The 14,870-nt window shown below is 34.7% G+C and overlaps 1 protein-coding gene across 3 annotated transcripts in view; it reads right to left on the minus strand.

Annotated features, from left to right (window-relative positions):
* CNTN1 (contactin 1) overlaps positions 1-14,870 on the minus strand; it is a 391,770-nt gene that overhangs the window by 70,913 nt on the left and 305,987 nt on the right. For all 3 annotated transcript variants that reach the window (XM_037847170.1, XM_037847168.1, XM_037847169.1), the window contains one exon: positions 6,118-6,267. In XM_037847170.1, coding sequence (XP_037703098.1) covers positions 6,118-6,267 — 150 coding nt within the window. The remainder of the gene's footprint in view (positions 1-6,117; positions 6,268-14,870) is intronic.

Below are 14,870 nucleotides of genomic sequence, written 5' to 3' on the forward strand. Positions count from 1 at the left end.
AAGGAAGCTTATTTAACTTTTTAGGCTCCAGGGCATTTAACAAAGAACAAACTAGACATTCTTTAAAGATAAATCATTACAAAGAATTTAAACTAATATTTAGGAAAGATACTGAATTGTTGAATTAATCATAAATAAACAATATTTAAAATTTTACTGTGAAAAGTTAAAAATAGTGAGGTTTTTAAAGTTTTCCTTTTGCCATAATTTCAGTCTAATAATGATTCCCTTATGTGTATAAAAATGCTTTTGTATTTGAGTCATAGATCTAAAAAAAAATAGAAAATAGAAAATCAAGCCAATGTTATGACTATTCTTTTCTAAGAAAAGAAACTAATGCTGTCAATTTTCCTTTTACATTCAAATGCACAAATAATTTGCATAGAAGTACCTCTTTGGGCTTTGATGTTTTATTTAACAATGCACAGACTGACTTGTGACAAAACCTAAATTATAAAAATCATGAAGTACATCAAGATATGCTTTTGATTTAAAATGACTACTTTTAGTTCTTGTTAATTATCACTTTAACTTGAATAGCCAATTTTTAGGCAAAAACTTACCCATGAATGATATTTCTGACTTTAATTTGCATCAAAAGTTCACTGTGACTTCAAACAAAACTTTTAGTAAGAGATTCAAAATGGTTACATAAGTAATGCTTTACAATCTACAGAACAAACATTAACAATCTTTTGTTTTCTCTCCTTAAATACACATTTTTAAACCCCTAAATACATATTTCTGAAGAATTGTTAATAAAATCAAAGGAACTCTATAATATTTGGATATTTAAATGGGAGTGGTTCTTTGCAACTCTTGTGATCTGCTGCTCTGATGGTAGAGCAGATTCCTAAAGCTGCTAATGCATCTACCATGCTAAACAGATATGCCCATAGTATGCAAAAAAAGATATAAGGTCCAAGATAGTTCGCAACAATAGTAATGCCTTAGGGTCCCATCAGGCAGAAATTTCAGGTCTATTTATTACACTAGGTTCTGCTCTCTAACAGGAAATTCAAATGGATGGAAAAGAGTAAGTTTGTGAATTGCTCAATGTAATGATAACTTAAAAATAAGTCATCTAGGGAAAATATCTTTGGATGTTTAGAAAAGAATGTCACAAAATAAAAAAGCCATAATGCATAGAAAACCTATGCTAAAGAATTCAACACAATTATGGATTTAATTTTTTTAATTAAGCAGAATAATTAATACTTCCTAATTTACCTATCACAGTTAACAAAACACAAAGTATCTAATGCATATGTTAACCTTGTATTCAAACAAGACAAAGTGTATTTGGTCATGGATATTACTAAATCATAAGATGCAAATCTTGCTGTTGCTTTGATCACTTCTCTTTTCATCATCCTTTTGTTAACTTCCAATTGCCAGAAACATCATCTTATTCTCCTTTTTCCTCTCTTTTTCTTCTAAAATAAGTTTTGAGCACTATCTATGGCCAAGGTGTTGTGCTAATCACTAAAGATACAAATGCAAATAAAATCTGATCTCAGTCCTCAAGATGCTCCCTTTGTAGTGTAAAAATTAAATGTGTGAAAACTAGATTTAATTCAATGTGGAAAATATCTTTACTTTGCAAGTTTGCTGAATGAATGCATTCATAAATGAAGAATCTCAGATTGATAACAAATTCATCTAGAACTTAAAAATTATTTTTGTATACCTCACCTAAATTAGATACTCAGATCAGCACTTCGAAATGTAATGTAGAAGAGTGTTACACCCATTGTACAGAAAAGGCAAATGAGTTCCAAATGAGAACCAAAGAAGTTAGTTAAAATGTCCAGTTCACACTGTTCATATGTAAAGAAGCTGTAACTTTAACAACTTATGGCATAAAAAGTCATAATCTTCCATTCTTTCATAATATAAGAAATATTTATCTTGTTTTAACAAATGACCGCAACTAACTTTAGCCTAATCCCTTATCAGCTACAAAATGTCTCCTTAAATACACTTCTCTTTTATGAAACACACGAGGGGTAAAAAAAAAACCTAAATGAAAGAGCAGAAGAGTTTCATTAGACATGAAATGGAGTCTCTATAAATAATATAAACAGGTTGATTCTGTTTTTCCTCTTTTCCTTCTCAGACCTATTTGATCAGGCAAATAACCCCGCAAAGAGCTGTCAAAACAAATCTGCATGCACCCATTAAGGACATTGACTCACCAACTGCAGCTATGGGGATATGTCCTACAATGACATACTATCTCTAAGGAAGGTTTTGTTATCTCTTTCTAACAGTCAAAATTAAATGGGCTACAATGAATTACATACACATCTTCCAATTCTTCATTTGGGAACATCCACTCTATAATGCACTTGTCTGAATCCAAAGAATACACCCAAATGTGCACTGAGATCTTAACATTAAGTAATTGGGCAGATAAGGGCATGTGCTGCATTGGATAATGTCATGTCTTTCAATCAGCATAATGAGGCCCCAGAACCAACCTTTGTATCAAATGGGAACCAGCCTTTATCCCACATAACACATGCTGGGGTCTCTTAGAGAGTTGTTATAATGGTACATAACCAGACACACATCCCACATCTTGTAAGAAAGAAAAATGTAAGTGACTAATTTTATGCATATCCAATTTTTAAACAGCAGAGTGAGAGGGAAAAATAGTCAAAGAGAAGGTCTTTTAAATTTTAATATACATAATATATAAAATGATTCTATTAAGATTATTAAAAATTACATGGAATTATGATTCTATTATGCATATGAAAAACTGAAATAGATTGCCAAAACAAGGCGATCACTTGCAGAACATAAACTATTTTCATATCAGCATATTAAAATTTTAAATGAGCATTAATAGTATAGTAAATAAATTATATTGAGCAAATACCATGCAGCAGGCAGTGCTAACTGCTTTCTGTAGATGTTTTTTAATCATAAAAATAATCCATTAGGTAAATAATTCCCATTTAGAGATAAGAAAATTAAAGCTCAGAGATCTTAAGTAAACAGCCCCAAGTTAAAGAGCTATTAAATGCTGGCACCAGGATTTTACTGAAGAATCAGTGTCCTGCCCTCCTGAGAAGTGGTTTAGGAGCAAAGCCTTTAGAATTAGGAAGGCTCGGATGTGAATCCCAGTTCTGCCTCTCATTGGCTGGATGTTATCTTAACTTCATCTGTGAAATTAGGAATAATACCAATATCATAGCGCTGTGATCAAGTGAGGCAATGGAAGTACAGAGTTGAACACTGTCTGGCAACATATGGCAAGTGTGCAAATGATGGTCATCATAAAAGATAATTAATAAGAGATCCTAAAATATTTTCTGATGGCAGATTAACAAATGTGTTGACATTTTTACAGAATCGTTCAATACTATGACCATTCAAAACATCTACTACATAGTTTCAATTTATAAATAAAAGTTTTTCATAATCTAAGGGAATGGAACAGCTCATTATAGTATTATAAGGCCATATCCTTTACTGTGAATAAGACTGTCATCACTTCATAGGCTTGTTTTTTGTTGTTGTTTGCTTGCTTTTTTAATTTGTTTGGCTCTGAAAGTTTTAAAGGAAGTTATTTTCTAAAAGGGAATTTTTTTCTTGCCACCAGGGAGGGAATTAATTCCTTAAAAAAACACTAATCAAACAAACCGAATGTAAGAGGTGATGCCTAAAAGGAGGATAGCCAAAAGTTTTTAATGATAAGTAGCAACCTTGCCAAACATTTTAGGTTTGACATCTGTCTGAAACACTTTTTTTTCTAAGCATTTCCAAGGATGAGATATTTAAACTGAAAAGAATTCAGAGTTAAATGCAAACTACTGGTAGTGAGCACAATAAAAATGGTCCTACTCTTCTAAAATACGGTATTAGATATAAATTACATTCATAGATTCAGACACGAAAGAATCACATTGAATCTCTTTCTGTCTGAGACATTTTTTTTTCTTCTTAAAAACATATTTTATTTAATCACTTCTAACTTGGGATAAGAAAATATATATACCCATCTAAGTCCTTAAGGTAATTCTCTCCAGATGACCAGAGTACGTAACATAAAGCAACAATTTTGGGGGCTAAAGAATAAATATATTGTTTGTAACAGAATTCCTTAGCAGGAGAGTGGCGAGATCTATATCTATCCAAAGACCAAAAAAGACAAAGTATCCTTTCTCATGATGAACAATTTTTACTTCAAAAATTGGTGTTCAGTGCATTAGTCAAGAGATCATGGAAAATTAAACACAACAAGAAAGTCTAAATTTGAGATAGCTTTGTTATATTTTTTTAACTAAGTTTACTTTGACCAACTTAACCGCTTGATTTTTTTCAATTTTATTTTTAAAACCAGTATTTGTTAAATCAAATAAATACTGAACCTCTCAATGCAAAACTATGTGGTTAAAATCACCAATCAGAGCATGCTCCAGTTCTTTTTTTATTTTTGTTTTCAAGAAAGGGCAACTGTGTTCAGTCTATTACGCAGAAGTCTCTATTAAAAACATATGGGGCTCTAGGGAACAATAATAATAAAAAACAAACTTAAGGATCCTGAATATGTGGTGTCTGTGATTCTAAAGTTTAACTCATACTATCTCCATATTCTAATGTGATTTCTGGGAGGCAGAGAAAAAGGATTGATGGTGTTCATTTTGTAGGTGGATATGCTAAAACAAATGAAAGTTAATATTTAGGCCACATCTAGTTTTACAGTTAAGGATGAAATCTAAACTTTTATTAGAAATTGAAGAGAGGTTCAAATAAATGGAGATCTTTATAGAGTACTGCTTGATAAATTGCTTGATAAGAGAAAGCTAATGAATGAGAAGAGGGCACTCACAGACCTGCAATTGAATACTGAATCTTGCAAGTAGTTATGCTGACTTGGGTAAAACTATTTAGTGTCTCTGCGTCTATTCCCTATTAATGAGCATGGGGATAGCAATACCAGCATCAAAAGATTATTATGAGGATTAAATGAAGTGTGCTTATTTCTTCCTTTAGTACAGAATCACCATTTTTACTCTAATGAAATTATATGATAAATTACATGAAGCTTCAAGAGACAGTTTATAGATGGCAGTCACTGTAAATTACTTGCCTTTGAAAACTAAAGTTATTAGAAACCATAATTCTAGAAAGAAGTTAGGCCAAGGAATCAAGGTACGCAGAAATGTCAGTAAGTGATATTGAGAGATTACAGAAGAATTTTAATAACAGTATGTCATCCGTTTAAAAACTTTTCCCTCAAAAAAGCATTGAAATTTGGAAAGAAGTAGTCATAATAAACTAATACAGAGAGGCTACAAAAACTTTTTTTGATAGACAGGGAATGATAATAAAAAGAGGAGTCAACATTAGCATCCAAAAAATACTTTTGGCTAGTAAACGCAGAGGAAGAGGGAAAAAAGGGGAGGTCCTTATTGCACTAAAGGCTATGTAAATGGCGTTGGCATTTAGGATTAAAATTTGAATGTAAATTGGAAGAAAGGCCAAGATTGGGTTGGATAGAAGAGCATATTTAGAGTGACACTTCAAGAGAACACATCAAAGCTATTTCTTTGAGATGCTATGGCTCCTCAAGTGACATAAATCTGAGAAGTCCCCCTCTCGTCTCTCATCCTTCCCTCCCTGCCCAAAATCCCATCCACCTGCCCTCAGTTATAAATGAAATGATAACAATGTCATTTAAATGGTGTCTAGTGGAATATGCAGTGGTTTATATTCTTCTCTCTCTCTACATTAACTATGTAAAAATATTCTCAAATTTCCTATTTCTCTTTTTATTTTTCACTGCCTTGATACAGAATACATACACATGTATGAAATAAATAAATAAATTTATAAATAATTATTCATAAATAAATAAATCACTACTAAATACATTCAACTATATACATAAATTACACTGTATTTATAAATCATTTAAAATTTTTCACTGCCTTGATACTGGATACATACACATGTATGAAATAAATGAATAAATTTATAAATAAATTTATAAATAATTATTTATAAATAAATAAATCACTACTTCTTAATACATTCAACTATATACGTAAATTACACTGTATTTATAAATCATTTAAAATTTAAAAAGTTTCTTATACTTACCAGCACCATCTGTTTTAATTTTGTTTGATGGTATACTGGGCTCTCCTATACCCAAGGTATTAGTAGCTACCACACGAAATTCATATTCCATCCATGGGATTAAATCCACTGCTTTTGCTGCCTCCATATTCCCTTCAATAATTGGAGGATCTATATAAAATAAACATAAAAGCAGAGAGTAGTAGTTGGTCAATTTATCACTTTTATAATTCCTCATTTTTATTTTGTGATACTGGAGACAATGGCAGATATTATGCAAAGCTGATATTTAAAAAATAGGAGAGAGGACTGCAGGAAGATGGTGGAGTAGGGAGTTCCAGGACTCAGTCCTTTCACTACAACAACTATTAAACAGGCAGGAACTGCTTGAAACAACTATTTTGAAACTCTGGAGGCCAGAAGAACACTGTACAGCATCCAGGGAAGAGTGGGAGGAAGAGGCTGATAAATTATGGCAAAGAACTATAAATTGTTCTCTCTGCACAGGGGCTGACAGTGCCTACCCCCTCGCCCCCCACCCTCGAGGCAGGGTGCCATGGGGCCCAGTCCCTGGCTAGCTCACTGGTCACAGAAAAGGACACAAATATCTTTTTTCCCAAGACCAGAGGTGAACACAGTCAATCACTGTTCATGGCTTTTGATTAAAGACTTCAGATTGCTGGGGGCTCAGCTCTGAAGGCAACCATTATTTCAACCCATCCTGGACAAAGTCATTGGCAGCAATTGTTTAAACCAGCTCCAAAGGACATAGCAGAGGAGACTTAACAATGCTATGTTTACTCAGGACTATGGGGGAAATCTAATTGAAGGGTTGGATTTGCTGGGCAGGCCAAGAAAGCTCAGCTTTGGGGAGCCATGAAAGAAACTCCTGCTGCCTTTCCTGATCCCTGGCCAGGGCAATTTGAAGTTGGGTGCCCTCTGTGCATCCCTGGCCCTGTTTGGACTGGGAAAAACTGACTTGGGAGAGTCCTTGCTCCTCCCAGAATTTGCCCTCCAAGCAAAAGCAGCTTGAGACAATGAAAGAAGTATTAAGAAACCACAGGGGTGGACAATCTGGGGCAAAGGCTTACTGGATTCAAATGCCTGGGAGAGGGAGGTCTATCTCCTAGGAAACAGAGGGGACAACCAAACTCCTGTAAACAGGAGAACTCTAAAACACTAACAACAAAATCCCAGGACAAGACAGAGGTTTAGAAAGATAGGGAAAACCTTGCACAGACCTTCCTGACAGGGGCTGAAGCTCAAGAAAATCTCTGTCTTATCACCAGCTGGTTACAAAAGAAAGAAACAGACATCTTGGAATAAATCCCGAAGTTAACATTTTAAAATATTCAAATGTATCATGTGCAACAAAAGAATACAATACAAACAAAGAAACAGGAAATAATGACCCATCCAAAGGAAGAGGATAAAAATCCAGAAAACACCAATGAGAGTCACCAGAATTTGGACATACCGAACAAAGTCTTTTAAAAAATGATCTTAAAAATGCTCACGGAGATTTTGATGGTATACTGGGCTCTCCTATACCCAAGGTATAGGAGAAAGGATTAAGGGATATCAGGAAAACAATGTATGAGCAATATGAGAATTTTAGTAAAGAGACAGAAATTTTAAAAAGGAATCAAACAGAACTATTGGAGTTGAAGACCACAATAATTGAAATGAAAAATTCCCAGAAGAGTTTGAAATGTAGATTGGAGCAGGGAGAAGAAAGAAACTGTGAACTCAAAAATAAGACACGTGAAATGAGTCAGGCTGAGGAGCAGAAAGAAAAAAGAATTATAAAAAGCAAAAACAGCCTAAGCTATCTCTGGGACACCAGGATATCACTTTAAGCATTGTGGTAGTCCCAGAAGGTGAAGAAAGAGAGAAAGGGACAGAAAGAATATTCAAAGAAATAATGACAGAGAACTTCCCAACCTCCACAAAAGACACAAATATGAGCATCCAAAAAGCTCAGAGAACACCAAACGGGATAAACATGAAGAAAAACACACCCCAGTATATACTAATCACACTGTGTAATGCAAAGGACAAGAAAGAGTTCTAAAAGCAACAAGAGAAAACTGACATGTTATATACGAGGGAACCCAAATTAGATTGCATACTGATTTCCCATCAGAAACCTGGGAGGCAAGAAGGCAGTTGGTTGAAATTCATAAAGTGCTGAAGGAAAACAACTGCCAAACAAGAAATTTATATCCAGCAAGACTTTCTTTCAAAACAAAAGGTGAGGGAGATCATCACCACTAGATCTGCCCTACAAGAAATGCTAAAGTGAATTCTTCAGATGGAAAGGAAAGGACACTAGACAGTGGTTCAAAGTGGCATAAAGAAATAAAGACCTGCAGTAAAAGCAACCATTTTGGAAATTATTAATGCCAGTATTATTGCAGTTTGTTTGGCATGTAACTCCACGTCTTACTTCTTACAGATGCTAAAGTGTAAGTGCATAAAAAGTAATGATAAATCTATGGTTTTGGACATACAATGTACAAAGATGTAAGTGGTAACAAATACAAAAAAAAAAAAAAACACATGGGGGGTGCTGGGGAGAATAGGAGAAGTATATATGTTTGCTACTGAAATTAAGTTGTTATCAAATGAAATATGATTGATATATATTTAGGATGTTAAACTTTAACTTCATGTTAACCACAAAGAAAATAGATGAAAAATAAATCAGATAGAAAAGAGAAGGCACCCAATATGGTACAACACACACACAAAATAACAAATAAATATAAAAGTAGGCATTAATGAAAGAATTGAGGGACACAAAAGGTGTAAGACATACAAAGGCTAAATAGTAAAACAACAGAAGAAATTCCTGCATTATCAGTAGTGACCCTAAATGTAAATGGTTTAAGCTTTCCAGTCAAAAGGCAGAGACTGGCAGAATGGATAAAAAGCATCATCCAACTATATGCTGTCTGTAAGAAATTCACCTTAAATTTAAAAATACAAGTTGGTTGAAAGTGAAAGGATGGAAAAAATATACACCATGCAAGTAATAACCAAAAGAGAGTAGGGGTAGCTATGTTAGTGTCAGCTATACTAGTATACTGAGATACTAATATCAAGGACAAAGATAGTAATTATATACTGATAAAGGGGGAAATTCAACAAGAAGATGTAACAATGTAAATATGTATGCACCTTAACAGCAGCGCTCCAAAATCCATGAACAAATACTGACAGATTTGAAGGAAGAAACTGACAGTTCTACATTAATAGTAGAAGACTTGAATACACCACTCTCAACAATAGATAGAACATCTAGTGAGAAGATCAATGAGGAAATAAAAACCTGAATGATCTATAAACTAACTAGACCTAACAGACACATATGGAAAACTTCACCCAACAAAAACAGAATACACATTCTTCTTAAGTGCACATGGATCATTGTCCAGGATAAACCATATGTTAGGTCACAAAACAAGTCTCAGTAAGTTAAGAAATAATTGAAGTCATACAATGTATATTCTCTAACCACAATGGAATAAAGCTAGAAATCAATAACAGAGGGAGAAGTGGAAAATTCACAACTATGTGGAAATTAAACAACATACTCTGAACCAATGGCTTAAAGAGGATATTACAAGAGAAATTAGGAACTATCTTGTGGTGCATGAAAAAGAAAATACAACATACCAAAACTTACGGGATGCAGCAAAGGCAATGCTGAGAAGAAATTATAGCTCTAAATGCTCACATTAAAAAAGAAGACTTCAAATCACAGACTTAACCTCAAAACTGGAAAAACTAGAAAAAGAAGAGAAAACTAAATCCAAAGTGAGCAGAAGGAAGGAAATAATAAAGATTAGAGAGGAGATAAATGAAATTGACAACAAAACAATAAAGAAAATCAACAGAACCCAAAGTTGGTTCTCTGAAAAGATCAATAAAATTGATCTGATACAAAGAAAAAAGAGAGAGGATACAAAAAAATGAAAATCAGAAATGAAAAGGGGGACATTTACTAAGAACATCGCTGAAATAAAAAGGACTTAAAGAGGATATTATGTACATCTGTATGCCAATACATTAGATAACTTGGATGAACTGGACAAACTCTTAGAAACTACACAAACTACATACATCGACTCAAGAAGAAACAGAAGATCTCAACAAACCAATAACTAGTAAAGAGATTGAATCAGTAATCAAAAACCTCCCAACAAAGAAAAGCCCAGGGCCAGATAGCTTCACAGGGGAATTTTAACAAACATTGCAGGAGGACTTAAATAAAATTTTGTTGAAACTCTTCCAAGGAATTGAAAAGGAGGAAACATTCCCTGATTCATTCTACGAGGCCACCATCACCGACATATCAAAGTCAGGCAAAGATATCACAGGAAAAGAAAACTACAGACCAATACCTTTCATGAATATAGATGCAAAAATCCTCTACAAAATACTAGCCAACTGAATCCAACAGCATATTAAAAGAATTATATACCATGACTGAGTGGCATTTATCCATGGTATGCAAAGTTGGCTCAGCATAAGAAAATCAATTAGTGTAATACATCGCATTAACACAATACAGGAGTAAAACCACATGCTCCTCTCAATTGATGCAAAAAAGGAATTTAACAACATTAAGCACCTCCTCTTGATAGAACACTAGTAATAGAAGGAAACTTTCTCAACATGACAAAGGGCATATATGAAAATTCCACAGCTAACATCCTACTTAACAGTGAAAGACTGAAAGCTTTCCCTTTAAAGATCAGAAACAAGGGAAGGATGCCCTCAGTCATGACTGTTATTCAACATTGTGTTGGAAGTTCTTGCCAGAGCAATCAGGCAATAAAAAGAAATAAAGGCATCGAAATTTGAAAGGAAGAAGTAAAACTTGCCTTATTTGCAGATGACATGATGCTATGTACAGAAAATGCTGAAAAATCCAAAACAAAGCTCCTGGGGCTAATAAACGAATTCAACGAAGTGGCTGGGTACAAGATCAACACCTCAAATCATTAGTGTTTCTATACACAAGCAATGAACACTCAGAAGAAAAAAATCAAGAAAAAATTCTATTCAGAGTAGCAATTAAACAAATCAAATACCTAGGAATTAATTTAACCAGGGATGTAAAGGATGTGTACACAGAAAACTACAAAACATTTCTAAAAGAAATCAAAGAAGACTTAAATAGAAGGACAATGATGTTCATGGTTAGGAAGACTAAATATCGTTAAGACGTCAATTCTACCCAAAGGAATTTATATTTTCAATGCAACCTCAATTAAAATTCCAACAACTTTGTTTGCAGAAATGGAAAAAATTTATATGGAAGGGTAAGGGACCCTAAGTAGCTAAAGCCCTCTTGAAAAAGAAGAATAAAATTGGAGGAGTCACATTCCCCATATTAAAACTTATTACAGAGGAAGAGCTAAGACGGTGGCATAGAGAGGTGTGGAATTTAGTTAGTCCCCTGGAGCAACTAATAAACAACCAGGACAACTAGTAAATAATCTGGAAAAAGAACAAACGTGACTGTCCACACATCGTACACCAACCCGGATTGTGTGGAATGGCTGAAAATGCAGCATAAAATCTGTAAATAAAAATTGTGAACCCGTGCTGAGCGTCTCCTACCTCCACAGCAGGCTGAGCTGCAGGACCTCACTGTAGGAGAAAGCAGCATTTCCGGAGCAAGCGAATATAGCTCAGCCCAGGTCCAACTGGGGTTTTAGTTAAGAAATGTGGACTGCTGAATACGAGCTACAAACAGACAAACTTCTAACAAGCAACAAAGTACCCCAAGGTCACTCCCAGTGGAGAGGAGGTGGGGCTGACAGAAAAAATTAAATTAATTTAAATAAAAAAAGGAAAAATACAGAGGCTTTTAGAGACTGACCTTAGGGAGCCAGAAAACACCTATGCCCTGGGAAAGGGAGCCCAGAAGACCAGATGCTGTCTCTGACTGATGGGTAAAACTTGGGGGCCATGGACTGGCTCAGAAAAGGGGCTTTCTTTCTCTTCTTATCTCTCTCAACCTGAGTGTCTCAGTGGAGAGAGCCTCAGCCATTTTCAGTTCGCAGCACTCTGACCCAGACAGGGGTGGAGTTACCAGAGTCAGAGGGACAAAGAAGTAATTCAAATGCAGAGGATAATTCTCTCGGAGGCATATCTTCCATAGGAAGAAGGAGGTGGGGCCTAGCTCAAGGGACTGCCTTCCCCTCAGAACTCAGACCTCAGGACATGGGGGAAAACAGTCAAAACAGAAACAACCTAAGCTAAGAATAAAAGGGGCCTCCCTTCTTTACACCAGTTAGGAGTGACAGGCTGACAGGCGCCACCTGCTGGGGAAGTTAGGAAAAGCACAAGTGGCTAGAGGCCTTACAGGAAAGTCTGTCAACCTTCTAAGACACACCCTCAGGGAAACCTGACTGAATATAGCCCCACTCTGAGACCTGACCTCAGTCTGGTCTGGGAAAATCTGATTGGGGTAACCAAGGAAACCAGATAACTAGACAACAGAAAACTACAAATTACATTAGGAAAAATGAAGTTATAGACCAAAGGAACAAACTTACACCTCAATTAAGATACAGTTGAGATATTGTTTCACTCTAATGAAACAATCAATTAAAGATTTTCAAAGAAATATGCTAAATCAAATCAAAACCAAACCAGTGAGTTCAGGGAAGATATGGAAAAAGAGATGAAGGATATACAGAAAACACTGGGTGAACATAAGGTAGAAATCAAAAGTCTGAAAAAACTATTGTCAGAATCTATGGAAATGAAAGGCACAGCACAAGAGATGAAAAACACAATGGAGACATACAACAGCAGAATTCAAGAGGCAGAAGAAAACATTCAGGAACTGGAGAACAAGATACCTGGAATCCTATACACCAAACAACAGATAAAGAAAAGAATGGAAAAATATGAGCAACATCTCAGGGAATTAATGACAACATGAAGCACATGATTTCATGATTTTATAGAGGAAATAATCAATGAAAATTTCCCATCTCTTATGAAAGACATAGAATTACAGATCCAAGAAGTGCAGTGTACCCCAAACAGAATAGATATGAATAGACCTATGCCAAGATACTTAAAAATCAGATTATCAAATGTCAAAGACAAAGAGACAATTCTGAAAGCAGCAAGAGAAAAGTGATCCATCACATACAAAGGAAGCTTGATAGACTACATGCAGATTTCTCAGTAGAAACCATGGAGGCAAGAAGGAAGCGGGGTGATATATTTAACATACTGAAAGAGAAAAACCACCAATCAAGAATCCTATATCTGGCAAAACTTCCTTCAAATATGAGGGAAAGTTTAAAATATTCTCTGACAAACAATGAGAGAGTTTGTGAACAAGATACCTGCTCTACAGAAAATACTAATAGGAGCACTACAGATAGGAAAAGACAGGAGTTGAGTGGTTTTGAACATAAGTTTGGGTGATGATAGCACAGCAATGTAAGTACACTGAACAAAGATGACTGTGAGTATGGTTGAAAGAGGAAGGTTAGGTGCATGTGGGACACCATAAGGAAAGAGGAATGATTAAGACTGGGACTGTATAACTCAGTGAAACCTAGAGTGCTCAACAATTGTGATAAAATGTACAAATGTTTTTACATGAGGGAGAACAAATGAATGTCAACCTTGCAAAGTGTTAAAAATGGGGTGGTAGTAGGAAAAAAATTCAATCAATGCCAACTAGAGACTATATTAACAGAAACATTGTATTATTCTTCCTTTAATGTAACAAAGGCAATATATCAAAGCTAAATGCCTATAAGAGGGTGATATAAGGAAGGGGTATGGGACTCTTGGCATTGGTGATGTTGTCTGACTCTTTTATTGTACTTTAGTTTAATTCCATCTTTCCTTTTGTTGCTTTTTAGCTGTAATTTTTTTCTTTCTTTTTCTTTTTCTTTTGTTTCTGTACCTTCTTTGACTCTTCCTCCTTCTTTGTGGAAGAAATGGAGATGTCCTTAAATAGATAGGGGTGATGGTGTTGAATGCATAAATGTATGATTATACAGGGAACCATCTATTGTTTACTTAGGACATAATGTATGGTGGGTGAACAAACCATCTTAAACAAACAAACAAAAAAATGGGTTGATAAAGAAATGTTGAGGACACTATATTGAGTGAAATAAGTTAGACACAAAAGGACAAATATTGTATGGTTTCACTGATATGAACTAATTATAATATGTAAATTCATAGACAGGAAATATAAGTTACCAAGATATAGAAAGAGCCTAAAGAATGGGGAGCAGTTGCTTATTATGAACAGAATGTTTAACTAGGTTGAACTTAAGTGTTTGGAAATGGACAGAGGTGATAGTAGCATGTTATTGTGAGAAAACTAACAGTGCTGAATTGTGTGTGAATCTGGTGGAAAGGGGAAGGTTAGAATCACATATGTAACCAGAAGGAAAGTTGGAGGTTAAAAGACGGGAATGTATAAAACAGTGACTCTTGTGATGGACAATGTCTGTGATTAACTGTACAAATATGAGAAATCTCTTTCATGAACTAGAACAAATGTATGACACTATAACTAGAAGTTAATAATAGGGTATGTAAGGAAAAATATACCTATTGTAAACTCTATACTACAGTTAGTAATATTTTACCATTCTTTCATCAACAGTAGCAAATGTACTATACCAATACTATGAGTAAATAATGGAGGGGGGGGAGTGGTTAGGGGTATGGAAGTATTCAAGCTTTCTTTTTTGTTTTCATTTCTTTTC

This window comes from Choloepus didactylus, chromosome 8, assembly GCF_015220235.1.
Source record: "Choloepus didactylus isolate mChoDid1 chromosome 8, mChoDid1.pri, whole genome shotgun sequence".
Classification (NCBI taxonomy): domain Eukaryota; kingdom Metazoa; phylum Chordata; class Mammalia; order Pilosa; family Megalonychidae; genus Choloepus; species Choloepus didactylus.